Genomic DNA, 27,996 nt, shown 5'->3' on the forward strand with positions numbered 1-27,996 from the left:
TACATTTTTATGTAATGTACTGCTGCATAAAAAAGATCCAAGCTTTGTTTAAAGTAAGTATTAGTGTGGTTTTCTTTTAATGATTATTTGTATTGCCTTGCTGTTGAGCTTGTATTAGTGTAAGCTATGCCTATGACCACAAGATGTCACTGGTATCACAGTCCAGACACAGGCTAATGACGCTTCTTCCAATGTACTGCAGATTATTGATGAAGTAATGGTGAGTGCTCATTCAAATCTATTCTGTCTTTACTGGACAGTTGATATTTTCCAAGATATTTTTTTTGCAAAGCAGAATATTAATTTATCACTGATCTACAATCCACTGCTTGGGATTTATAGAGGTGTACAAAACATATCTTTCCCTAATTCATACACGGTGTGTTTTTGCACCTCACGGACTTAATTTGAGCGTTCAGAGTCAGATCCCTACCCAAAGAACCGCCTTGTTCAGTCAATTGGTCTGACACAAACCTGTTTCATGCAATCCTCCATCTGTCAGTCAACACCACAGATCCTCCTCCTCCCCGACATCAGACTTGTGTGTGTGTGTATGTGAGAGAGTGTGCCCACCTTGTTCCAGCAACGACGAGCCATCCTGAAAGCCAGCTGCAAAGACAACAACAAAAAAATAAAATAGTCATAGTAATAAGTAAAGAAGCAGTCGGACCGGCACGCATTTTAACCCTTCTTTCGGGCTTTTGTAGTCGCTTTAAAAACAAAACAAAAAACCCATATATCCACCGTTCAAAATGGTTGAGGATGTGATGGGGTGCTGTCCTGCTATCGCTAGCTAGGCGGACAAATTCCTTCAACCCAGCCTGCTGTTTCAATCACTGCGGGTTGACACAGCAGCTGAGGCGTCGCTGAGGAAGCTAGCGCCCGTAGCCGCTGCGTCTAATTTAGCCAACGCGAGCTAATATATAGTGCAATAGTCCTCGGTTATCACTTTAACGTAGGCTTAGCTGGCAAGGAGCTATTTTTTCGGGTGTTAACAAGCTAGCAAACGTCGGCGAGGCTGCACAAATATCAACTGTTAAAGGGTTGTGTTTTTGGATGTCGCGACACTGCAGCTTTCAGCCACTTTTTGGCGGATCGTGAAGCTAGAAATTTGGATCGGACGAGAGCTGTGACAGTGCAAAAGGGGGGTTAATGGTATAAACCGGCTATCGAGTGGGTTAAATCTGTTAACACACCGTGTGCAGTCATTTTTAATATTGGCCGTGTTAAGATAAGAAGCGGAGCATCTCGGGGAGGCCCCACCGTGCTCCTGACTCCCTCCCCTTGTCCGACTCTCCCGTGATTTGACGAGGACACCCGGGTGAAGTCGCAGTTGTTCTCGGCCGGGGGGGACAACTTGACAGCGAGGCCCCTAGCTAGTCTCCCCTCCCCCCACCACCACCACCACCCCCCACCCACCAACCCAGTCCCGTCCACTCATCCGTCCAGCCCCGACAGACCACCACCTCCTCCTCGCCCCTGACATCGAAGCGAGAGGACCGGGGGGTTTTCTCTCTTTTCTTTTTTGGAGGGGGAGAAGCTGAAACCGTGGGCAAGTGTCGTCGTGGTCCCGTCTTAACCGGGCTGCCACAAGCAGAGGGGATGACTCTGGAGTCCATGATGGCTTGCTGCCTGAGCGAAGAGGCGAAGGAGTCGAAACGAATCAATGCAGAAATTGACAAACAACTGCGCCGAGACAAGCGAGACTCCAGGAGAGAGCTGAAATTACTTCTTCTCGGTATGTTGGCATGCTAATCCTTAAAATATCGTGTTTTATTGTCACATTCTTGTGTCGTTTATATGTTAAAAAAAAAAAAAAAACTAGCCTCCTTTTGGGGCCTTCTTGTGGCAATGCTAGCAAATGTGCTGCTACGAGTTAAGGCTGGCTAGCTGCAAGCCTGGTTTCCAGTATGAGTAACGTTATGGCATTTTCTCCCGCCCCCCCACACCCCCCGAAATGCTTGTTTTGTAGCTTTGCAGGAGTGAAAAATGAGTTAATTGGCTCGTTAGGTGCGTATCTGCAAGAATTGGCCCAGCCAGCGATATTGTCTTTTTTATTCAAAGTGCATGTATTGGCATTGGGTGTGCAGACAACAGCTTATTTGGCATCGAAGTTACTAAAAGATGTCACCGTTTACAGGCCACAACATGCTAGTCAAGTGGGGCCAGTTTGATGTTATTGACTAGCCCTCAAGCTAACCAGTTGGCCAGCTCCTTGAACTGCCACCGTGGTTTGATAGCTGAGGGTGGCTAAAAGGTGAAAGATGGTCTCTTGATAATAGAAGAATTAGCTGCTTTAGGGTGCTGCTGTGCACTGTTGCTTTAAACCAGGTTGCATAACATTTGTACAACTGGATGAAGCTTCAGGTGCCTCAGCTAGATCCTTGCTTGGATTGCATTCATTTATCAATTTGTCATTTTTTGATTTTTTTTTTTTAGTCTTTTTTAAATGTGCACCCACTGTCACAAATCTACCCATCCATTAGCTAAGGATACTGAGGGATTTGCCCCCTCATCTTGGAGTATAGCTGAGTAGGTTAGCTATTTATATAGCTGGTGTGTGGGCAGGTGGGAGCTGCTGTTGAATAAGTTGGCCTGTACTGCATTGATTCATAGTTCTGTGGAAACAAAGAGGAACAATAGGCCATGTTTTATCACAAATGTACTTGCATCCCTTTCAGGAAAAAATGTATTGCGTATCCATGCATCTTTGTAGCAGCCTAACTTATAACTGGGTGCGCACAATTAGACCCACCTCTCAATTAAAACAACAGATAAGTGTGAAAACTCCTTGGAAGGAGGAGGGGGGGGGGGCATGTGTCCATTTTAGGACGAGAATTAGCATTATCTAGGTTGCATCCTTAGTTTCAAAACGTTTGCTCTCATTTCTCGCCCACCAAAAGCAGCCCTGGTTATTTGACATGTGTGTCTCCTTTCATTTCCCTGCTGAATACCTCAGCTCAGAGAAGTAGGCCACACCAGAGCCATACCGTCGACGGGACATATTCTATCCCCTGTTGTACATTTTAAATGCTGTAAACCTCTGTCCTACCTGGCTGAGAGGTCGAGCAGGTGAAAAAGGGTGTTTGTGCTTGCACAGAGGATTTGAAATGTACTGCAGTCATATTTCTCTTGTCAGATAATGGGTGAAGAGTTGAGTTGATCAGATAGGTTCAATCTCTTACCCTAGCTTGTGTGTCTGTTCATCACCGGTTCAGTAAGTGTAAGTATTTCCAGTGTCCACCACATGTTGACACGAGGCATGAAAATCATTAAAAAAGTGTCAGTGTGACAGACAGAAAGCAAGAAAGCAGGAGCTGCAATCAGTCATGCTGTAAGTGGCCCATCCTGTGTGAGTTAAGGCTGTCAGTGGACGCCTGGATAAGGACGTGTAAGGCAGGATTAGGCCAGGTCTTAATAGGCTTGGTTAAACACATCCGCTACTCAGACTTTGAGATGTCACTGACTCCTATTATCCCCTGGCATTATTCTCAGGCCCACTGCTCGCTGTGTAGCTGCCTGACTCTCCACACCTCACTGGAGGAAGAAGAAGAAGGAGATCTCTGAACATTTAACTATCAAGTGTGTTTTAAAGGAGAGGAATATTGAGCTCTGATAGTTTCTCCATCTCAGTAGAAAGTTGGCCTGTCATTAGTTACCTTACAGTGTAGTGCATGTCTGAATCTTGAAAGCTTGCAACCCAGCATGTACCCAACAACTCCTGACCAAGTATGTACAGTTTTATTTGTGCATAATGTATCACTGCAGACTGCTGTATGGCATAATTTAGTGCAGAGGCGTGCAATTTAGACATTTTTTTTTAAGTATTGCAATCCTGTTGACATCTGATACTTGAAGACGTCTTGAATTTACTGTTGAATGATTAATAGAGGGCTGCAACAAACTAATTTCCATTATCTAATTTCCACTGATTATTTTGTTGTCTTAATTGAGAAATGCAAGAAAAACTGGAACAATGACTAATTTTCCACTTTAAAATGGCCTGTTTTCTTACCAATAAGCTATTAAACTGACAATGATTTAAAACAGAGAAAAGCAGCCAATCCTCACCTTTGTGAAGCTCGAACAAAATCATTTTTGGCATTTTTATTTTTCAAAAAATTGCGACAACAACGATGAACTGATTATCAAAATAGTTGCCAGTGGATTTTACTTTCAGTCAACTTAACGATTAATCTGATAATGGTTTCAGATCTGCAGAGCCTTCTTACAGCAGTCTTTCTATCACTAATTCAGGTCCACCCTCCTTCAGTTTCCCTTTCCTTTCCTGGCCAGGGTGCATTGCCAAAACAGCAAAACACAAGACAAACAAACATGAGGTTTGGTTCAAAATTTAAGCCAGGCACAGATGTAACGTTTCCAGACTAAGAATACAGTGCAAGGAATGTTAGGGTTAGCTTTGTAGGTAAAAAGCTGTAACCACTTCAAGCTTAGCCATTTGGTCATGAAATAACAGCTCTGCCAAGGCTGCAGCAGTGCCCACAGTCTGGCTGCCTGTCACTGAGGGCCATATCAGGCCATACCGACAGCTTCCTGCTCCACAGACCAGTGGTTTGCCTCTACTTGGTCAAAACACAGTGGGCCAGGAGCTGTGGCCTTTTGCTGCATCGGGTAAATGAACTGCTGGAGCGAGCAAATGGTCAGTAAAGTGAGATGGAAGGGCAAGCGCTTCAGGGTTTCCCCAAAGTGCTGACCAAGGTAAATTGTAAGCTCCCAGTCAAGCTGCCAGTGGGTACCAGTGGGCATTCACTTTTTTTTTTTTTTTTTTTTTCTAAAATGAAAATGTAGGTTTCCACACGCAATCCAAGGAACAGAATGTCTGATGGTCAGTAAAACATCCCCGGCATTACGTCAGCATGACATTTTTTGGTCATCAGAGAATTTTTTTTCTAAGTACAGTGTATGAAAAAAGGGGGTCTGATGTGGGCAAAGACGGCCAGACAGCTAAAATGATGACGACTGCTTGATAACGCATCATCCCAGTTTAACGAACAGCACAGTTTGTGGGTTGAATTGTTCTTGTTGATTGTTCCCGTCTCAGCAGAACGTCTTGTTACCAGGTTAAGACATCCTTTAGAACCACAGTCTGATTGAACCAGGAAGAGGATCAGGGGTTAGGCTCAAATGTTTATTGCTGACCTTCCTTCTCTTGCCAAGCTGTCTTATTTTTGATCATATATGGCAATAGGGATCTTCTAGCTCTACTCCTTAGTGGTTGTGTGTGTGCGTGTGCGTGTGTGTGTGTGTGTGTGTGACTACTTTTTCATGCCAGTGAATGTGGAGCTATGCGGATGGTCAGTCATACTGAAATCCTCTTCATCATGGTCAGATCTGACACTTTTAGGTATGGGAATCATTATGAGACAGGTGTCGACGATATCCAGGCTGATCTGATATTACATATTTTTTTTTACATAAACATTTTTGATAAAGACCCCTTCAATTCTTTCAGTAAGGAATTTTGACCAAGAAGGGTATTATGCAGTACATGTTAGAGCTGAAAAGAAAACTGGTCAGTTCTCTGTGGTGGATAAATTGTATAATGGAGACCCAATTTTTAAATTACCCCAAAGATATCTTCTTATAATTTATTAGTGAACATACACAGATACTTGTTTACCCCGCAGATTTATTGTTTGTGCATTAGTTCACTTAGATTTCACAATTGCTCAGTGTAGTCTTTTTGGAGAATAGATCAGAAAGTCTTTGGGGAAAAAACTGATGTAAAATGGACACACAAATAACTGTATTGTAGTTTTCTGAGTATGTGTAGTTGCATCGTTGACTAAAATGAAAATGTTCAGAACAAGTATTCAGTAGAATGCTTGTGCAACTTTAGATTTTATTTGAACATTAATGTCAGGTAAAAGTGGTTAAATTGTTCACATTACTTGCATGAATGACATAATGATGTTTTTATTACTAATACTACTAAAGTCAACCATTAATCAAAACCAGTTTTATCCTTAAATCTTTCTCTTTGAGCATTTTTAAGGTACATTTAACTATGTCCCCAAAATGCCAAATCTGCAGTATTTCAAATGATTCACTACCACAAAGTCTGTCTGTTAATCTAACATTTTGTTGTGCTTCAAAAAACATGAAAAGTGTACTTACTGGAAAATAAATGTACGCTGGTTACTTTTGGCTACATGAAGAAGGTTTGCTTTCTGTGCGTCATGAATTATGTGAGGCCTTTGAAGAAAACTTTATATGATGATTCAAGTTTGTTAAAAAATATTCCTTATGGACATTACACACACTGAAATGATCAGATGTTGTGTGTAAGCCCACATCCCTAAGACTCACATGAAGCTTGATCGCTGTTTGTGTTTTATTCAGTATCTGTGTCACTCTATACCATTTCCAGTAACCAAGGCAAGCTGGATTTATTAGTATAGCTCATTTCAACAACAAGGCAATTGGCAAAGTGCTTTACATAAAACATAAAATGCATTAAGGCTTGATATAAAAGCAACACACAGCAAAATAAAGACATTAAATACAATTAAATATGGATAATTGGAAACAGAATTAAGCTAAAATAGAATGAGACAGATAAAACAAGAGAATAAAAAGTTATAGTGCAGTGTAAGATATTAACCCTAAAATGTTTGTTTTGATAAAAAGCAGTTGCAAATTGAAAAGTCGTCAGCCTTGATTTTACAAGAACTGAGAGTTGGCTTAAACCTGCAGTTCAGTGAGGATGATTTAAGGTTTGAATTGCAAGTATAACGTTTTAAAAGTGTTTGTCATTTCAAGTTGCATGAGGACCAACAAGGATCCCCATCTACTTCACAGATCTTGAAGTCGTAGTGAAGTAAACACACACACACGCACACACGCACACACGCACACACACACACACACACACACACAGTACGTTCTGCATCAACAAACACAGTTGACGTCTCCATCCAGAGTCCCTCTACATTCATGCTAGTTTGCATAAATGCTCAGATCTCAGCCGACCCTGTAAACGGTCTTTGTTTCTTCTCTTTGTCACGGCGTCTTTCTTTCTTTCTTTACACAGTCTCTCGTTCTGCACACATGAACACGTGCACGCGTTCCAAACGGGGTCGTGGCTGGTCCTCTGGAGATATGGGGGTGAATGAGGCTAGATGGTGACTGTCCCACATACTGCTGCTACCCCGGTCCCCAGACAGGACGGGGACGTAGCCTGCCTCTCTGTTCACTGCCAGTTTCTTCCATCCTTTTCTCCCTCTCTTTCTCTCTGTGTGTGCTGACAGGGTGGCATGTTCACTCTTGTTTACTCCCACCAGCTGCTGTGTACAGTTAAAGCCTGCACTTCTCTCTCTCATCGCACTGTTTCAACTTCAACTGTCACCTCATCTTTTAGTTTCAAGTTGGATTCAGTACAATAAGACTATAGACTCTTTTTTTTGTGCAGAACATTAGGTGTGCATTGAGGTTGGAAGTGATCCAGCCACGTGAACGGTCCATCGTGAGAGAAGCATGCTAACCAAATGTGGATACATTTAAAGCAGTGTAGCAGGGATGCGTAAAGTACGGTTTCTGCCCATGTGTGGACATGAAGTGATGTTATCTGACAGAATTTCCATGATGAGATCCCCTAAAATAAATGTCACAGCTTAAGAAGCAATGTAAATATAAAGAATTTGGCTGTTTTTAGTTAGTAGCAGCTAAGCAGAGTGCTTACAAACACGGCTGCTGCTGACTCCAAAATCTTTTGTAAAGCCAGTATTAGATTTTTTTATTTTTTTTTGCTCACCCACACCCACTCGACCAGAACAGCACTCAGCACATATTCACTGGTGAATAGACAAAGCCGTCCTAAGGTGGTCAGATGAAGGTTTTTGAATTTGCGAGTGTGTGTGTGTGTGTGTGTATTATGTGTGCAGTGCATGCTAAAGCATGTATATTCAATTCACAGCTCCAACACCCACACACATTGAGCACTCAGCAGAGACAGAGACATCAGCACAAAGCAGCAGTGTTTTTGCTTGGATTCTGACAGCAAAGCAACACATGTTAGAAAGCTGCAGGAGAACCAAGAGAGCAAAAAGCCCTCTTTCGTGTGTGTGTGTGTGTGTGTGTGTGTGTGTGTGTGTGTGTGTGTGTGTGTGTGTGTGTGTCCTGTGCTGTCTGCATTGCCGAGGCCATAGCAAGTACAAGGGGAAAAAATGGGCCATCACAGTGGAGGTAACATGCATGCCTTGAGGTTGACCACAGGATCTGTGTGTGTCCACAGTTGGTTAGGCAGCTGGTGTGTGTGTTGTGTAGCTCCAGGCTGCCTTGGCTCAATCCTTTTACTTTAGGTGCCTGAAAGAGGCAAGTTTCCAAGATTCATTTAGTGAAGGATTGAGACCCACGTTACATTTTGGTTAGCCTTGTGACTGCCTGATTCATGTAGTATCCTTCCACAGTGGTGATGATAAGACGCTAACACCTGGCTGATGCCAATTTAGAGGATTTGATAGTACTCTAACCTCTGCTATGTCTATGCAAATTTTAGTCTGTCTGCTGAGATTACGCTGCCTGAAAGGACAGCAAAGATAAGCCAACACTGTTTATACCAGCTGACCGCTATATTTGTGTGTATTTGCATGCAGGTTTGCCACAATAGTCTCCATCTCTCGTTCATCGAAAGCTGTGACAGGCTTTGCAGCGGGAGGCTGGGTGTAGCGGAGATGGCCCTGCTTGTGCACAAAGCCTCCTGTGCTGCATGTGAAGCCCAATGGAAGAAATATAGGATATGAGCACAGTGTAAACAAAACAGGCTCTACACACACACACATAATTAGTGTGGCAACCTGGGCTCAACCAAAACTGCTGCACCAAGACAGCAGTGTCAAGTCCATCAGGTGTTGTGTCACGAGCTGACATCAGTCGCGTTATGTAAAGGCTTATGAAAGCTAGCCTGGCAACAGGAGGATACAGGTGTAGTGTTTTAACATCTTTACGTGACGATTAGCTATGGCTGCTCAATTAATCGAAATTTGATCGCGATTACGATTTTGGGACTAGACGATCTCAAAACTAATGAAATCAGGGGGAAACGATTTTTTGTCATTTTCCTTCAAAAAACAGTGCATGTGTATTTCCGTCCCTCCTCCACAGCATGCACTGTACACCATAGCTGCCAACACCGTTTTCCCTGGGTTTCTCCCGTATTTTAGATCCATCTCCCTCCGCCCTCCCGTTTTGTCTTTTCTCCCCGGAATCTCCCAGAATTTTACAAGCCCCAACTTTGTTGATCGGAAGGCACCGGAAGCCGCTGCAGCTCCGTTAGTTTGACAGAAGCTGAAACACAAATGTTTTAACTGTAAATTAAAGTGCACATTTTCCAGCCTGCGTCAGACAATGCTGACTAATTATTAAAAACCAGGATATGTTGTGTGAACTATCGTCATCTTAATCCACTCGGCCAGCACTAATATCTCCGCACATTTTCTGCTGTGTGTTGCATTAAGCGGCAGATAAAAGGCTGCTGCTTGGAGAGAAAATTAATTAAGCCAAATGGACAAGAAATGTCCAATAAATGCAGCATGTTTCTAAAGTTTAATCATTAAAATCGTTTTAATGATCGTGATTTCAATTTTGACTCAAATGATTGTGATTATGATTTTTTCCATAATCGAGCAGCCCTACGATTAGCTGCTACTATTTACATACTGTTGCCATTCCAGTAGTTGTGCTGCATTCAGAGGAAGTTTTAATTATCGTTGGGGTTAAGGCTGATTTATGCTTCTGCGTCGGGCCGACGGCGTAGCTACATGTAGCCCTCTGCGTCAACGCAGACCCCTTCCAACGTAGCCTGACGTGCACCTCCAAAAAATCCTAACTACGCGTCACGGCAACGCTGACCGCAAGGGCTGTGATTGGTCCGGTCAAAGCGTCAGTTCCTCCGGCAGTTGCTTTATTTATTAATAATAAACAAAAGGTATGTGTTTTCTGTTATTAAAGCACATAGCGCAATGCTACATGCTACCGTGACCGGAAGATAAACAAGGATACAGACAGAGAATCCTCTGAAACCACACGCACATAGTCACACCCCCTAGCAACACGTTCCCTCGACGCAGAACTTTGAAAGGACAACGACGCAGAAGCATAAATCAGGCTTTAGGTGTCATTGAGACTTTACGCACTGCTTCAAGAAACACATTAAAAGGCCAATGTTGGTGTGCGCGTGTGTGTGGGGTGGGGGGGGGCTGTGTGATGTACCTTGCACTGTTGCATTAGGGGAATAATCTAAGCTCTCTCGTTTTTTTTTTCTCCCATACTCGTTCCTACCTAGAACAGAAAGCATTATCAAACCCAAGTAGTGTGTGAGCTATTAAAAGGTGACCTCCTTTTTCTAGGTCATTACCAAAAAAGAATGGACGGATTCTAGTTATGAATATCCAAAATTCTTGACAGAGAGGGATGAGAATGGAGAGGCATATTTCTAGCCTAAGGGAGGTTAGGAGGGGTTGTGACGAAAGGGAGGGAGTGTGTAGTTGTGTGTGGTGGGGGTGGGGGTGGTGGTGTTGGTGAGGGCATGGAAACGGTTGTGGCTCGGGCTGGTACAATCTGGGGAGGAAAAAGGGAAGACAGAGGCTAGTAGTGTGTTGTCTGGTGAAAGAGGGACACGACAGTTAAGAGAACACAGCGGAGGGAGATCTTGTGACGGGGGTCACGAGAAATAAATCAGACATTAAGCTAGAGAGTGATCCTCTTGCTTGCGAGGCAGTCTGCAGTCACCACCAGGACACTACGACTGCAGCCCCAACACAAAGAATAGACTCTGCTCGGCTCCTTTTGTTAGCTACACAGTCACCATTTTTTTATTTGGCCGACTACTTGCAGGCACCAGTTTGTAGCGTTCACTGCAACGCAGTGGTTCATCCAGGAGAACGGAGTAAGATAAGACCTGTTCATTGTATCATAGAGTCTGTCCAGTCTCTGTTTCCAAAAAATTGGACATTAAAATTGGAAGATAAGATGGAGGAAGGTCATTTTCCCCTCATGGAGCGAGTGTTGAAACCCAAATTTTGCATCACAAATTAAGGCATATCTTTACTGCAGCTATCTCTCCCAAAATTTTTACAGTCCTCTGGTAACCCCTCTGGTACTGACCTCAGACCATCTACCCCCACCCCACCCCACCCCACCATCACCACCACCACCACCACCACCACGAGTACCACCAGAGTCTCTGTGGAGCTGAGGCCCTTCTTCTCTGTGGTACGCCAAAAGATGAAGAGCACAGAGCAAGCCTGAGGGGCTCACAGTTATATTTACTGTCTGCTACGAAAGAGAGGAGAGGAGAGAGAGAGAGAGAGAAGGGGTGGATGGGAGGGGTTTAAAAAAAGAAGGAAAAAAAAAACAAAAAAACAGGAATGAAAAAGAGAGGGAGACAGATGAGGGGTTGCCATGGTAATGGAAATATGGCTGCTCTTCAAAAACCTTGAATGTAGGTGGTGGTGAGATGAGTGTGTGTGTGTGTGTGTGTGTGTGTATATATATATGTGTGTTTATATATATATATATATGTGTGTGTGTGTGTGTGTGTGTGCGCGTATATCTTTTTTTTTTTTTTTTTAGTCCCCTTTCAGTTTGCAGATATTATGGATGTGCTGGATCTCTTCTTTTTTTTGAGGAGCACTGAAATGCCATCAGCCTTTTTTTCTTTTTCTTTTTTTTTTTTGGTGGCCTGAGGGTTGTCTTTCTGGCCATGTAGAACACAAGAGGCCTAGTGTGAAATGTGGGTTAGGCCCAATAGACCCCTCAAGCTAATAACTATAGATCTCAAAAAAAGCTTTAAAACCGGTGTTTGAGATTTTAATGTCCTCTTCGAAATAAATCAGAATAAATGTTTTAAATAATGTACCTCTTATAATCTTTTCTTTTTCTTGTGGCTCCTTACCATATATGTAAATCTGGAAACCAGACACCACTTGAAATATTGCAATGATCTTGTCAGAAAGGTATGGACTCAGAAGGGCAGAGGAGGATCACTAAAAGAACGAAACCTTTTTTGACGACGACCCCTGCTGTCACCTTTTTGGCAGAAGCCTCTGAGTGGTAGATCCTCAATGTAGGGCAGGTTGTCTTAATCATCTTCTTTCAATTAATTAGCATTTTCTAGCATCGCTCCTCTTCCTCTTCTTCTCCTTCTTCCTGGAAATATTTCTATTGAATCGTTCTCATTTTCAAACTCTTCGATAACATCTTGATGTCGGAACAAAGACGCTTTGACATATTAGAAGTCGTAACCAGTTTGGATAATCAACTTGGAATTTCAGTAGAGTGATTTCATAACACATGAAACTGACTTGGCTCGCTGTCTCACATTAATCTAGTTTTGAGAAAAGTAAACCATTACTTGCTCTTCATATATTTTTACCAGGTCGTGCTCATTTGCCTTGCTTATTGATTAACTGGGAATTAATGATTACTAATTTATAGATCAAATCCATAAAACAGACTGCTGCATGTTCGAAGATCTCTTCAAGTAGCATCAAGAGCATCTGTGTTGGGTCACTGATTTGACTCCTTCATCGTAGCACAAATGTGGATTAAACTGATTTCAAGATGAGTTGTCAACTAATAGGATTGGGTGATATCTTCTATCACAGTGTTACATGTTATATTGATACACACGCAATTGTCAGTTTATTAGGTACACCTTGCTTAAATCAGTGCAGTTTAATGCAAGAGCCCTGCTATAAATCCTACCCTCACGAAGTTAAAATGTCTACTTTTTGTTTTAGTTCATGCTCATTTTGGTAGTGATTTGTAGTTTGTGGTGTTGTTGATTGTTGTATTGTCTTATACTGAGAGGTGTTCCTTATTTTTTGTGAGAGGTGTTCCTTATTTTTTGTTCACCACATTTATATCAAGCACTCTAATTGTAGATAAATGTTATGTATGAATGTCTTATGTAAATCAGGGATGCATTTAAAATTCAAATGTGCATACTAAAATAAAGTGGATGGTTCCTTTAGGTTCTATTTTATATGCTTTCAGTTCAGATTTGAGTGGGTATGTTTGCTCTAGAGATTTGTGCTTTTTTTCTGTGGCTTCACTTGACAATCACCACAGTCCCAGAACTTATGAGAGAAAGTATTTCCTTCATTTTACACAGGTAACCACAATTGTGTATTGGGCTTCAAGTGCCTCCAAAGCACAAGTGAACTATGCTCATCCATGTACCTGAAATGTACACTTTCTGTTTAGACACGGGGTTAGGGTTAGGGTTTATAAATATGAAACGTGTCACGTGTTGAAATTGCACTTAATTGGACACTGTACACCCTTTGGTCCTCAGCCGTACACCCACCAAGTGTGGAGGCGATCGGCTGAACAGTTATCAAGATACGCAAAGGACATACATACAGACATATATACAAAGATTCCTTCCTTTAGTAGAGAGATGAGAATGGATACAATGTATATGGTTGTATAGTTAATATAAAATCAAGTGAGAAGTTGTTTCTGGGTTAATCCATCAACGATGCAAAAATCAAGGATGTTCAACGTTGCCATAATGCAGTCCTGCTTATTTCAAATGGTTGACAATTTTGTCATTTAAAATACTTGTGACTGATGGAGGTGCAGCATATGCAGTACTGGGGCTGGAACAATTAGTCAATTAACTATTTTGATAATTAGTAGTTTTGAGTTGTTTTGAGAAATACAAAAATTCTCCAGTTCCAACTTCTTTAATGTGAATATTTTGTGGATTCTTTAGTCCTCTTTAAAAGTAAACTTTGTAGATTTTGGCTCTTGGTGGAGACAAAACAAAACATTTTTTATGTGTTTGAAGGGTCAAGCATGAAAATAAATCTTGACCCGAATGGTTTTTAATGCACCTACTTTTTATGAAATTACACCTTTTGTCTTTTGCCTCTTGCTTTATGTCTGACACAGTTAGTATTCTTGTTGTGACAACAAGCCAGGCCTTACGTGGCTCTGCAGCACCATCTCACAGCGCCAATCTGCACTCTCTTACTCGATGTCTCTATGGTCTGTGTCCTGTTCAGGTACGGGTGAAAGTGGCAAGAGCACCTTCATCAAGCAGATGAGGATTATCCATGGAGCCGGCTACTCAGACGAAGACAAGAGAGGCTTCATCCGACTTGTTTACCAAAACATCTTCACCTCCATGCAGTCCATGATTCGCGCCACTGAGAACCTCAAGATCCCCTACAAATATGAACAGAATCGGGTAAGACACAAGTAACGGCATGAGACACACTTTATATCCTGCCTGCCATTGCTTCCACTGTACATTCAAAAAGACTGAAAATTAAGTAGTTACCGGTGGTGTGGGCACAATACAATTACATAATTATAGTCTATTATTGTGTGATACAGTTGTTCTCAATTCCAGTCCTCAGAGCCCTGCTGGTCTTTTATTGTGAGCCTCTAATTGAGGACTGATTTACACCTGAGATGCAAGGTGAATGTAGTCTGCTATTCAGTGGGACAGAAAAAATACGCTCCTTCAGATCAAAATCACCGGTCGACATTATGAATGAACAGCAGACGAACAGACATCACAAAACTATCAATTTCTTTAGATTAAAAAAAAGAACCACGTGGAAGCTGTCAATTTCAATAGCTTTCCGCTTTTGTGTCTTTTTGTAATTTGAGTCATGCAGTGTTGAAATCACCCAACTTTAACGGCAACCATGAGGTTAACATTTTTGCTTGTGATTCAACACACCTATTGAATGGATCGTCATAAAATTTTATACATAATTTCATGTCCAGGAAATGTATTAACAACATGAATCACCAGATGCAATGATGGGATATTGTATTTTGGGGCTGATTCGTGAAAGTGATTTACAGTACAATCTTAAATATGGAAAAACTACCCATTTCTAAATCTTTTGTATATCTTAAGTATAAACACATGTTCATTTTGATTCATGTTTTTTTTTTTTTTCCTTTTGACTGTGTGAATGAAAATGGGAAAATTCCTAAATAGGAAAAAAATAGGTACATTTCAAAATATCACTGTCCAAAGTTTGAAGGGAATAGTAGCCTTTTGAAAATACTTTTTAGGCATAAGAAATTTGGAAATAACACTTACTGCCCAGGAACAAAAATTGTGTTACATAGTGTTATCAAATTACTACTATGAAAAACACTGATTAGAGTGTATGAACATCTCACATTAAATCTAAGGCAGTGTATTCTCCTTTGGATGGCCCATTAACAGTTGGAGTGTCGACCTTGTGACACATGCCTATTGGACATAACAGATTTCTACATGCTTCACAATAAATTTCTGACATTTTTATATAGATACGTGTTAGTTTTGTTGCTCTTTCTTAAACCCATGTGTCAACCTAAAACTATTTCATCTGCAGCTTTTCCTGGTAAGACCAATTGTATGTTTAATGGTTTTTCACAGGAAAGAAATGCATGTTGTGCAAGAAGTGATGCAGGCAGTTTATCCAGCACAAACATTGTCCTTGAAATAAGTACAATAAGTAGGTGGTTAGAATCAGCCACACAGTCTAAACAGACAGTGAGGAGAACTGTCCTCAGATATCTCAAACGTCCTCAACTGAAACTGAAAATGATATTTCAGTAAATGAACCTGGTTGCTTTGCACTTATTATTAAAGTTTTGCTCTGTTGTCTGTCTTACTGCTCTTCTCTATTCATCAGTATCCTCTATCTGGATCTTTCTCATCTTCCGTCCTTTGTCTGTGTCTCTCCAGTCTAATGCCATGCTGGTGAAGGAGGTGGACATTGAGAAGATCAATGGGTTTGACCAGCCCTACATCGTAGCTATCAAAACCCTCTGGGCTGATCCGGGGATCCAGGAGGCTTATGACCGCCGCCGAGAGTACCAGCTCTCTGACTCCACTAAATAGTACGTCTGTCTGTCTCAGTGTGTGTGCAGATAAGGGGTATGATGTGTGTCTTAAGGATGGTGTTAGTGTGAATGTCTGTGATACAATCTGTGAGTGTGCATGTTTAATTTTTGTATGTGTGTGTGTGAAATGTTGGTTTGGGAATTAATTGCTTTATTGGTATTGTTAAATTTCATTTATTCTTAACAGTCCTAAATTATTGTCTTAACGGAGAATAGTTTAGGACTCGGTCTCTTTTTTTTAATGTATTACTTTTGTAGAACTTAATATCAGTTCTGCGACATGTTGAATTTGTAATGATTTGACTTTAATTCTTGCAAATCCAAGTTTACATTGATTAGCAACATATCTTACATACCTGTCTTTCAAATATCTTTTTATGACGGTACAAAAAATGTAAGGAAAGATGTTTTTTATGATTTCAGGGAACTGACCGTTTAATGTCATATGTAGCAGGCAGACAGAGTGGTCTCCAGAGCACAACAGTTTTTACTGTAATTTTGGTGTGTGTGTGTGTGTGTGTGTGTGTAATGAGACAGTATGATAACCTTGTGGGTGTTGTAATATATACAGAGCAGGGTGACACACTAGCTTTTCATCCACTTGCCAAAATTGGCTATCAAATTTCAAAATTTACTAACCTCTTTTCACAGTTTAATAGTCTGCTAATGAAAAACCTGCAAACTAGTTCACCATGAACGTTCTTCTGCAGTGTATTCTAATTAATTTCTTACTTGTGTACTGTGTCATTGGGGATTCTTGAGACCTGAAGTCAGACTGAAATGGAGCAGAGTTGAGACTGGGAGGCCTGATCAAGAGTTTATCCCCTCTCAACCAGTTAATAGAGAGCAGTAACAGTGATGTTGAAGCCACCATCCTGTCTCTCTGTCTCTCTGTGTGTAAAAACATATTCTAGTATTTAAAGTGTCCACCTACAAGCTAACCAGATATTTGTCAATGTACCTGTCTTGTATCCATAAGAACAAGGTTGTGTCCTCTCTTAACAAGTGTTAACTCCTCCCCATGTCTACTATAACTGAATTCGAGGTTGAACGTTGTTTGGCACTGGTAGGAGTACAAAAAAATGAATGACAAACCACAGATTTTAAAATCGTTTTAAAAAATTAGCAATTGTGATTGCACCTTGTTGTCTGGAGCCCCCTGTTCTTTAATTGTTTTTGTTTGCCATAAATGTATGGTAATTATAATATATGACCCTAAGGCTATATGTCCCTAAGGCACTTGTTTCATTTTATAGTGCCCCCTGGTTGTAGACTTCCTGTACTACAGTTAAATGCTGTTCCAGATTTACATGCATGAAGGTGTGCTTGCTATGTTGAGCGTGTCAGTGTGAAGCTTAATATGCCTTTTTTTAATGTGTATGAATGAATGAGTGAGAAAGATGCATTAAATATGTCTTCATTTCAGTGTTATCCACATTGTTCATGTATATCTCCAGTTACCTTAGCGATATTGACCGTGTGACTGCGGAGGGATATGTTCCCACCCAGCAGGATGTGCTGAGGGTCCGTGTTCCCACCACAGGCATAATAGAGTACCCATTTGACCTGGAGAACGTCATCTTCAGGTACCCCTGTGGCACCAAGACTGCAGCATCACCATGACTAGAGGACAAAAACCACTGATGACTATCAGGATATTAACACACTGGTTTAGAGGGAGGCTAAAAGCTCATTTATGGGTGTATAGGGTTTAATAAATTGTATCCCAAAAACTAAAAGACAAAATGACAATTGTAATATTGGTCATTGAAATTACAGAATAGTTACCAACTTGCATGTGCCTTATGCACAAGCTGCTTGGAAAGGATAAACCCATTTGTCCCACAGAGGAAAATAAAGATACTGTTGTATTTAGATCAAATGAGCCTCAGGGCCAGGTCGGTTAACCTGATTAGAGATCAGTGGTTTGTGTTCAGAATTGTGCAGAGGATCTGGCTCCAGGATAAAAAAAACAAAAAGGCCAGACATGCTGCACTGAAGCTTGTGGGGAACAGCCACCAAATACCAGATGAAGAAGGATTTAGGCAAAGATATCAAATATTCTTCAGGAAGTTAATCAATCTGATTCTGTTTAAAATATGGAATAATTGGAACCCTTTTTTAATTTAATTTAACTAAGCTTTCTGCTCTTTGATATAATACTCGTCTAAACCTTCTTTATCTTATTCCAGGTGCTGCTGTTTCTGCTACTGAAGTCACTGCTACTACTGTCACTGATGCTGCCTCACTGCAACATAATCCACAACCTGCAAAATGTTAATTGAAATAAAGTCAAATTAAAGCTATAGTGGCAGGTTAACAGCTAACCTCCAAAGTCTATATGGGTTTTATGGAACGAGAGTGTTGGTGGAGCAGTGACACTGACTAACACCCTTTTGTTTCCTTGATGTGGCCTTTTCTGTGAAGCTTCCTCAACAGGACTCATCCAAATTTCCTGGAATGGCAGGGGGGTTGTGGTAATTGCCTGTCACGCTTTATATAACTGTTTTTCTGTCTCTCTTTTTTTTTCTGTTTATCTCCCTCTTTTTCTGGACTGGGCCTGCCTGTAGTTATCTTACCGATCTGGATCGTATTTCAGATTCCAACTATCTTCCCACTCAGCAGGATGTGCTCAGGGTGCGCATCCCCACCACAGGAATCATAGAGTACCCCTTCGACTTGCAAAGCATCATTTTCAGGTAGAAAGATGCGTCTTTTGGCTCAGTCCTTCCATGTTATGTTGTGACATCATTAACCCATAAGTCAACTGATGTGTTTTTGTCCTGAGCCCTGTGTAAACCGTAATATTTGTCCTCCTCATTAATAGAAAGAACTTATGTGATTTTTAATTTGTCCATTTAACTTGAGTGTCTATATCTCATTTGTACTCCTCTTGACCCTTCCCTCCCTAGAAATTAAAGTCATTACTATTTTATCATCTCCTCATAGTCCTACACTTTCTCTTATCTCCTGCCACCAACAGCTATCGTAACACACATAACACAACCGCTAATGAACACAAAGTCCTACATTCTGGTGCCCGGTCTCTGTAAATGGGTCACCTCCTCTCTTCCTCCTCCTCTCCTCCTCTCCTCTCCGGCTGGCAGAAAAAACGAGGTCGTCCTCTCCGCGGTGGAGGAATGTTATTTTGGGCAGCAGGTCCTGCAGGGCCTATATTGGCACAGGGTCTCTGTGGACCACAGTGGACTGGGCCACCACCAGGGGGCATCCTTGCATTGTGAATTATAGCTGATTTGGGCAGCTTTCTCAAAGACCATGATGCACCTGGTTTGCTGGCTTGTGCCTGTGTATCCAGTAGTGCACTAAAATACATAGGGTTAGTTATTAAACTGCACCGATGTCATTTATATAGAAGTTTGACAAGAAAAGCTCCTGACACGAACAATTTTCCTAGATCAGTTGTATCAAATGAAGGCTTAATGAAACTGGGACCTAAACTCCCCGACGAGCTAAGGGTGACCTTGTCAAGGAGAAGCTCAGGGAAGCTGAAACCTTATGAGGATTCACACATCTATCACTCAGTATATCAGCCAGGATTGCTGTTCATGAATGGATTCATCGAATGCCAGCCTGTGTAAATGCTAAAATCAAACTTTCCATCATAATTTTGGATAAGTTCATTGTGATAGTTCACCTCTAATCAATTATATATGTCCTACGTGTTAGATATAAACTTCTCAGCTTATAGCTTCCCATTAGGTGACATAGGAGGCGTCTTTCTACCATGAAAAGGATCCGTCATCAGAGGTGCCCCCTGTATCTCTATCTATCCTGCTGTGTTCTATCACATATACGTGTTCCCCTCTCCGTCCATCTGTCTGTGCTTCATTTTATGTCCCTGTTGTTTCCCCCTTTGTCTCCTCAAAGTTAGTTTCAAAACTTCTCAGTGGTTTTTGTGTGGTCACGTACACCAGGGAACGTTTAGAAAGTCTGTCGAATGAATGCATCCACTCTCACTGTATGACATGAAATGGAGCACAAACTGGTCTAGTATCAGATCTAATGTTGACTCCTTTTATGACCAAAAGAGGGTTACAGATGAATGCCTCTCAATTTCATTTTCTATCACATGTATCATACTGAAACCATCAGATGTACAACCCAATAGAGCAACATCATATTTTTAGTATCGTGACAGCTTTTATCTTTACTTTAAAACCCAAAGTTGAGCTGCACCTGTAACTGCTGTGGTTAAATATAAAAAGAAGGGAAGAAACATAAATATACTTTCCTGAGATACATGAAGACTTCTACAGAGAGTAACTCATTTATAGATGAAACTAAGCTTTTGTTTGTACTCTCATCAAATTGTCATTCATTGTAACAGCTCCAAATTGATGTCAAGATTCAGATTCTTGGTTGAGTAGTTTTTTTCCCCGCTGCTTCTGTTCACAAATGATGAACAGATTTTTGACAACCTACAAAAAAACATGATTTTCTAAATAGAGTGGCATTCATTTTAAAACTTATTCTATATTCGTCTAAAGTGGGAATCTTTCATCTTTGTGGTGGCATGCATGTCTCACGCACAAGGACAAAAGCATATTCACACTGCACATTTCTTTCTTGTTTGTGTAGTTTTTGTTTTTGCCACATGTAGTCATCTGCACATATTTGCTCAGAGGTTCTTAAAAAACTTGCCATCATGGCCAAGAGGTTATGAATCTGATTAATTTCTTCTTAAGGTGTTGAATCCGTCATGAGTTAAGTTTACTTAAAACAAAGTTCATGAACCCTCTAAATAGCGTTTTTTTTCCTGATATATCTTTACATGATAGTAAAATATTCTTTCATAGGTCCCAGGATATGATACTAAATTTGTATGTGGGTCATGTGCTGAAAATGTTCCAAGGAAGAACTAAGCTAGGAAATATCTTAAGGACTACTGGACTATATATAAGGTTCACAGTTTAGTGCTATTGGTAAATCTCTCTCTTGATGGGTTCAAAACCTATGTCAAAACAACAAAAGCAGCTCTTAAAGCCTTTCCAGGACACAAAGTTAAACTTTTGTCCTGTTTTAATTCTGAGCACTTGTAGAAATTGTATGAATCTAATCTTGAAAATGATAACTCAACATCGGTTCATCTATAAAGACTTAAATATTGATGTTTTTTTTTTCTCCTCCTTCTTGCTTCTTCACTTGTTACCCACTCCCTCATCTTCATCCTGCCGTTAGGATGGTGGATGTCGGGGGTCAGAGGTCAGAGAGGAGGAAGTGGATTCACTGCTTTGAGAATGTCACTTCCATCATGTTTCTTGTGGCGCTTAGTGAGTACGACCAGGTCCTGGTGGAGTCAGACAATGAGGTAGGTGGACATAAAATATATTAGCTGCTTTAATATAACTGTCTCTATGTGTTAAAGTGTTCACAGCTTAGCCTTTTCATGTAGAGAAATGCAAACATCCAAATGAGAAAGATCAAGTATTAATACTGCAGAACATTACTTTAATCACATCTCTGTTTCCCAACACCCTACTTTGCCCATCAGAACCGCATGGAGGAGAGTAAAGCTCTGTTCAGGACTATCATTACCTACCCCTGGTTTCAAAACTCCTCCGTCATCCTCTTCCTGAACAAGAAGGATCTGCTAGAGGAGAAGATCTCCTACTCACACTTGGTGGACTACTTCCCTGAGTTTGATGGTGAGACCCATTACACGTTATTTATGCACTGTTCTCTCTAGCAGTCAGCTTCTTGGAGTGATAAATGTAGCTTATGTGAATGTGGATGTTATTCAGTGTTTTAAATGATATTGATTGAAATAGGTTATGATGTAGTCTTGATTTTTTTCTGTTTGTACATATTGTAAAAACCAGATACAACACGTGAATTGGTGAGTTTTAGAAGTTGTGTTAAGTAGGACTGATGTTATGACCGACAGATTTTCCACCTGCAGTTCAAAGCAGCGTAATTAAGTGTATGTGTACAGTGAAGACAAAATGACTCAAGTGTTGGAGAGATGCAGCTGGGGGTGGGTACAGATGAAAATAATCTGGTACAGAAAAAAATGTTTTCTCTGTCATATGGACACACCTTGTCTTTATTTAATACAATACAGGACAGAACAAAACTAAGTGACGCTAAAGTTGCACAATAGCATTTTAGTGCAGCTTCTTTGGAAGCATTAAGATCGGGGTGTGTGATGTGAGTGTGCGGGAGAGAAACATATGGTGAGGCTGATGTCAGACGTCAAAGCAGAGTCAGATTTGCAGTAAACTGTGAATAGTAAAGCGTTAATATAATAGAGAATGTTGAATATGAGCTACAGTTTACCATAAAGTAAATGTTACAACCTCTCAACAACCGAGCGAAGGTCTCAGCTTTTATTTACTTGCAGCTGAGTGTGTAACCACAAAGCTGACTGCTACCTGGGCATGAGAAGCCATCTCCCTGGAGTATCTAACCACAGTCTGGAGGCTAGTTTCAGTTGCTCAAGTCTGTCAGAGAAGCATTTGCTAAAATAATCTCACTCAAAAAGGACCAGTTATTAAGATGATGACATAAGAGAAATCATAAAAATGTCATTTAACTCATATAAGGCCTACTTATTTTGACATTTGCAAAATATGTTAAACGAAGCTACATTTTACTCCGAGGTCCCTGTTTTAACAAACAAATACCTAAAGGTGTGCTGCTGATAATGGTAAATAATAATGAAGAAGTAATAATCAAGAGTTTTTCCGTTTAATTTTTCAGTACTAATAATTAATAAGTGCACGGTTGTGAGGTAAGGTTTTGTTTATTAATTGTTACCATGGTGATTTCTGGTCATCCCTTACCCTTTACTGGTCAACTTTTCTTTTTTTTTTTAATTCAAGGCAGAGTCATTCTTCCCATCTGTATCTTAAGCTTAGATCAGTGCTTCTTACTGCTCCTTTTAAATAACAGCTGTCATAGGGAGAAATATATGAATGTGTCCATGTGCTCTTGTCTATCTCTATATCTAAGGTCCCCAGCGAGATGCACAGGCAGCGCGGGAGTTCATCCTCAAGATGTTTGTGGACTTAAACCCAGACAGCGACAAGATCATCTACTCTCACTTCACTTGTGCCACAGACACTGAGAACATCCGCTTTGTGTTTGCAGCTGTCAAAGACACCATCCTACAGCTCAACCTCAAAGAGTACAACCTGGTGTGAAGGCTCTCGTATGATGCACATCTCCTCCCCATTGCACAAATGCACACCTCTTTCGGAGTGTGCGCTCAACCTCCTCATGCATAACACAGCACATCATGCTGGCACACACACAGACACACACACACACACATACAACAGACACACACACACACACACACACACACACACATATACACACCCAACAGAACCCTTCCTGCCCCCCCCACACCCCTCTCTTACACTACATTCACAGATCCTCCCACCTGCAAACGCCGCCCTTCTCTTTCACCAAAGCTCGCCCTCTTCCTCCTTTTGCTCGGCAGCTTGTTGTGTCAGAGTCCTCGCTCCTCCCAAAGCTGCTCCGTGTCTGATTTGGCCTCGGCTGCTGGCTCTGGCACATTTCATCTGGCACACAAACCTTTCACACGGGCTGTACAGTGACTGAAAGGGACTTTGGTGTTTGTGTGTGTGTGTGGTACGTTTGTGTGTGTGCGTGCGTGCGTGTGTGTGTTGCATCGACTAGCGAGGAGCTGTGTTTTGGTGGATATCGGCATCAAACCTCTTGGCCCTCTGGAGTTGATCCCAATTGGTGTGAGATCAGATCCTCCGTTGTCTTTTTTTTTCTGAGGTCCCGCCGGAGTGGAAGGAAGTGAACACTGAATCTCCCAAAAACCATCTGAGGACCAGTGAGTGGCACGGTGCTCCTTTTTTGAAATCCTACCACAGTGTTGGGACAGGATGTGAGGTCACACACAGGACGCAAGGGGACGGGGGCCGAGGATTCTGTCTCCACCTCGCATCTATGAATGTACCCACCAGTGTGAGCATCGCAATCGCAAAAAATAGAAATATATATATAATGAAGTAAATGTATATGTAAACACACTTAAGACAAAAGCACGAGAGGGCAAGAAATAGCAAATCAAAATCTGTCCATTGCTGAGATTTTTAAAATGTTTTTAATGATAGAAATTTGTTGCTACGTCTACTTCTATTTAACAAATTATGGCTAAATGGAACGGTGATAAGAAAAATCTATAAAAACTTTTAAACTTTGCATAACAAAGACATCTAAAAAAAAAAGAGAGAAGCAACTACAAATTTAGTTGATAAGTATCCTTTAAAGATTTCTGTGGGAATAGTTTTTTTAGTTTAAGTTAATCACATGGCTTCCCTCCTCCAGAGGTTTTCTGTATGGATTCACAGGGACAATCTTCCATGTGACCTTCACGGCATCTGGCTCCACTGATACACACCCCCACACCCTTATTACAAAACACTCGTAGCGGGTGAGAGGACGCCGCTTTTGACACAGGCTCCACTCTGATTGGCAGAAGCAGATGTGGAGGGGAGCGTGATGATGTCAGTGTTTATCAGCCCACAGAGTGCATCTGCAACTCGGGGCTGCGAGTAGCTCATTCAACAAAATAAAAGCTGTAAATTAGACACGCCCACGCCCAGGGTGTGAAAAGAATCCATGCGGTAACATCTCTGATGACGTGGCACCTGCGTCACTCAGCCGTCCAATCAGACACACTTCCTGACAGTGACATAGTCATTCTTTATATCAGGATGTGCTTCTGTTTACTCGTTTTTTTTCTTTCTTTCTTTTTTTTTTTTTTTTTTTTTTACTGTATAGTCACTTTGTTTATAAAAAGATTGCTTGCTGTTGAGTGGTGAGAGGAAGAGGGGCTATGAACCTTTGACAGAAAACGCACTCTGAAGTCTGCAAATGTCGTTTGTGTATATTTGTTTGTAAATACATATACACAAAACACTCCTGTACAAAAACGCTCTGTGGTACACCATCTTTGGCAAAAAAACAAACAAAAACAAAAAAAACCAACAAAAAAAAAAGTATCAACTTCTTTCATTAGCATACAGTTTTTTTTCTCCTATGAATTTATGGTAGTATTGATACTGTGATAATGGATTTTGTTCACTTGATTAATAGGACTACACAGAGCTGAGTGGTGTCGAGTAAACGATCGGCAAGGAGCAATAGTCAGAGACGAGAGGTTCCTTCCAACCAGCCTCTTAAACCCTCACAACTCCACACTACTGCAACAGCTCTGGCTCCAGAGTAATACTAACTAGGGCTGGTAAAAACAGTATGGTGACAAGATGATTTAAGAGTAATTAAAGATTTTTTTATTTATCTAATTTATGGACCAGGTTTGAAGGTGTTGATAATTTGACTGCTTTTGATTCTGTCATGTTGAAGTGCTCCTTTTCTCATGGCGGAGCCTACTTGAGTCTGAACTGCTGTAAAAAACAAAACAAAAACAAACAAACAAAAAAAAAAACGAATGTCTGGTATAGTAAGGACTTTATCTCTGCTTTCTATTTCTTATTGAGACATTTCCAGTTGTACTTCCCATCACGTCTCCATCCATGATAATACTGTTTGGTTTCTTTAGGAGCCCTCACATCTGTTTTGTTTGATTTTTAACAAAAAAAAAAAAAAAAAGAAACTTGTATTTCCTCTTGGTTTATAGACGCAGCGCTGTAATGCATACCTAGAAAAATGTACAGTACGAACGTAGGTGGAATTTTTTATCAGTGATTGAAGACCTCTGCGGGTCCATGCTTGCTCTTTGTAATTTAACACAAAAAATTCTGTTGTTGGTTTTTTGCATTGTTAATTTCCAGTTTTTTGAGGCTTGCTTTGATAGTGCCAGTGAAGTGCAGATATACTTTTTTGGTCTTTGACCTTTTGTACAGGTGACTTATCCTTCATCCTCATTAAGGGCTATCACAGTGCATCAGGCATCAGACAGTGGGGAGTGGAGTACAGGACCACAGTGAACCAAGTCATCCACTACTAATCCTTGTTTATAAATGGAGATTACTTGTGTGTGTGCTATAGGAAGTATAGGCAAGGTGTGTGTGTGTGTGTAGAGAGAGTTTACCAACACTAAGCAGTTTTGTCTCTGTATTTCTTTATGTATCTGGCCCTTTTGGTGAATAAGGTGGACCCAGTATGTGGCTCTTGGACCTTCAACTATTTCTCATTGGGTTGTTTTGCATTGGTGTGACAGTGTTAGCTGTCATACTCATGCAGTACAGAAACACTAATCAGTAAAGACACTACTACCAGGATGAGTATTGCATGTTTCCCCAGAGTATTTGAGTCGTAGCTGACAGCCAGGAAATTCTTGAAGACCATGCTAGAAGCCTTTTTGTATTTTAACCCATTAATGCCAATTCTCTCACACTTAATTACTGACCGTTTCTCCAGTTTAGAGATTGAATTTTAACTATAGTGATGAGTTTTCGCCACTCTGATCTCAACTTTATTAATGTGTAATTTGATAGAAGTTGACTGTACTGTTTAACCCATCTCAAGCAAAGCAAGAAACGGGCACACTATTCACTCTCTTTAAACCTTTAGGGTGCTATGATTCAGAAACGGACTCTCAAAGACTTTTTTTTTTATCAAGGCATTACATGATAACCTCTCACTAATTTTCTGTCACTTTAGCTTGATTGAACAGAAGCCAAACACAGCCTAAAAAGCTGGGAAATCAATTTCAACATGTACGGTATGCTTCCAAAATACTAAGCAAGTCTTAACACTAACTTAATGGGGCTAAAATGTGTGTGTATATATATTAAAAAAAGAAAAAAGAGAAAAAAAAGCCAATATGGTCTGTAACTGCCATTTTGTCTGCTTGAAAATTACACTAAGCTCGTCACGAGGAGGCAGACAGCCAACCATTAGATGGAGACTGCTGTCATAAAGAGGGTCTGCACGGGTCGAAGCGCCAGTATTAAGTGAGCGGAAGGATATAGCAGTATGGATACCCAAGTATTTATCAGTGTTCAGATTTCCTGCGTGTTGAGTGCAGCTCATTTAATGGAGTGACTTTTAAACTTGACTCTCTACAACTTCTGGCACATGGTCAAGGGCTGACTGGCTGTCATTAGTGTGGCGGTTTTGTTATCAGCCCGGTGTTGCACAGTGTGTATTTTTGACACTTTTTTTTTTTTTTTTTTAAATCTCACCATGTTATGAGATGGGAAAGAGGGGAAGGCAGTCTGTATGAAACTTCTCATTCTATACGGGATTGGTTCTAACACTACAACACTCGTATTTATTGCCTTGAATAATGAAAGTTGTTTTTGAGGCATTGCTGGCCCTGTGGGTGTGTCATGTACCTTCCTGTGGGCTTGCTTGTTGGAATAATTGGAATCTAACTTATCTTTTGGACATCGAGTTTGTGCATATTCAAAACTTCCAGCTTGTTCCCTTATTTTTTTTTTGTTTTTTGTTTTTTTTTTTCACCATCTTTCGCTGTATAAGAAAACATTACCAGAACACTAATATTTAGGACCACTTGATTTATTTTTCCTCACTCCAATGAAACCTGATGGTCAATTGTGTAGTGGTGTATAAAAATGCTGTTTTTCTCCCCCCTCTTTTTTTGTATGTAAACCAAATGTAAATTATGTATTATACTGAGTGTGCCAACCCCACTCTCTTTAGAGCCAGGCTCTCTCTAAGTGCCAACGCTGTGGTCATCATCAAAGGACCACCACCTGAGATGGTCCCCCTTTTTAAATAAAACACACCAGAGACTAAAAGGATAGACAATTAAGTACACACAAAGACTTTATTCTGTATTTAAGATTGAAGATTTAAAAGATAATCTGCTGTTTTTTAAGAAACTGTAATTATAATTGCATGTGCTGTTTATTTTGTGTTGGAAGTGAGGGCTTGGATGTTTTCATTGAAGCAGGTCCCTCGACGATGAAGGGGTTCCAATCAGTTGGTTATTATCGATTTATTGATTTACATAACTCTTGCCATATTTTTTTATGTGTTTCATGTATTTGTTTCAACCACTGTTGCCTGATCCTCATTCAAACATGAACATGACTTATGATCATTGCCGCCTTCTAAGAGAGAAACATAATGACAAGGTATCTGTTTTAAATTGAAATAAATTTGTTCCTATACTTGCTG

At 40.7% G+C, this 27,996-nt stretch overlaps 1 protein-coding gene across 2 annotated transcripts; it reads left to right on the forward strand.

The window, feature by feature from the left end:
• The first annotated feature begins 551 nt into the window (after nt 1-551).
• On the forward strand, nt 552-27,989 carry LOC128375275 (guanine nucleotide-binding protein G(q) subunit alpha-like). Of its 2 annotated transcripts, XM_053335581.1 has the most exons (8): nt 552-1,738; nt 14,034-14,218; nt 15,728-15,882; nt 17,343-17,471; nt 18,456-18,584; nt 21,085-21,214; nt 21,398-21,551; nt 22,858-27,989. In XM_053335581.1, the coding sequence occupies exons 1-8, from the start codon at nt 1,603-1,605 to the stop codon at nt 23,046-23,048; spliced, it is 1,209 nt and encodes a 402-aa protein (XP_053191556.1). In that variant the 5' UTR covers nt 552-1,602; the 3' UTR covers nt 23,049-27,989. The 2 variants fall into 2 exon arrangements, with proteins under 2 accessions (XP_053191556.1, XP_053191555.1); XM_053335580.1 differs by lacking the exon at nt 17,343-17,471.
• The last annotated feature ends 7 nt before the right edge of the window (nt 27,990-27,996 follow it).

Source organism: Scomber japonicus, chromosome 16 (genome assembly GCF_027409825.1).
Source record: "Scomber japonicus isolate fScoJap1 chromosome 16, fScoJap1.pri, whole genome shotgun sequence".
Lineage (NCBI taxonomy): Eukaryota > Metazoa > Chordata > Actinopteri > Scombriformes > Scombridae > Scomber > Scomber japonicus.

Coding starts and splice junctions, on each gene's coding strand:
- LOC128375275 (XM_053335581.1), top strand. CDS start 1,603: ATGACTCTGGAGTCCATGATGGCTTGCTGCCTGAGCGAAGAGGCGAAG. Junction 15,883..17,342: donor CTCTCTGACTCCACTAAATA/GTACGTCTGTCT, acceptor GTATATCTCCAG/TTACCTTAGCGATATTGACC. Junction 21,552..22,857: donor CTACTTCCCTGAGTTTGATG/GTGAGACCCATT, acceptor TCTATATCTAAG/GTCCCCAGCGAGATGCACAG.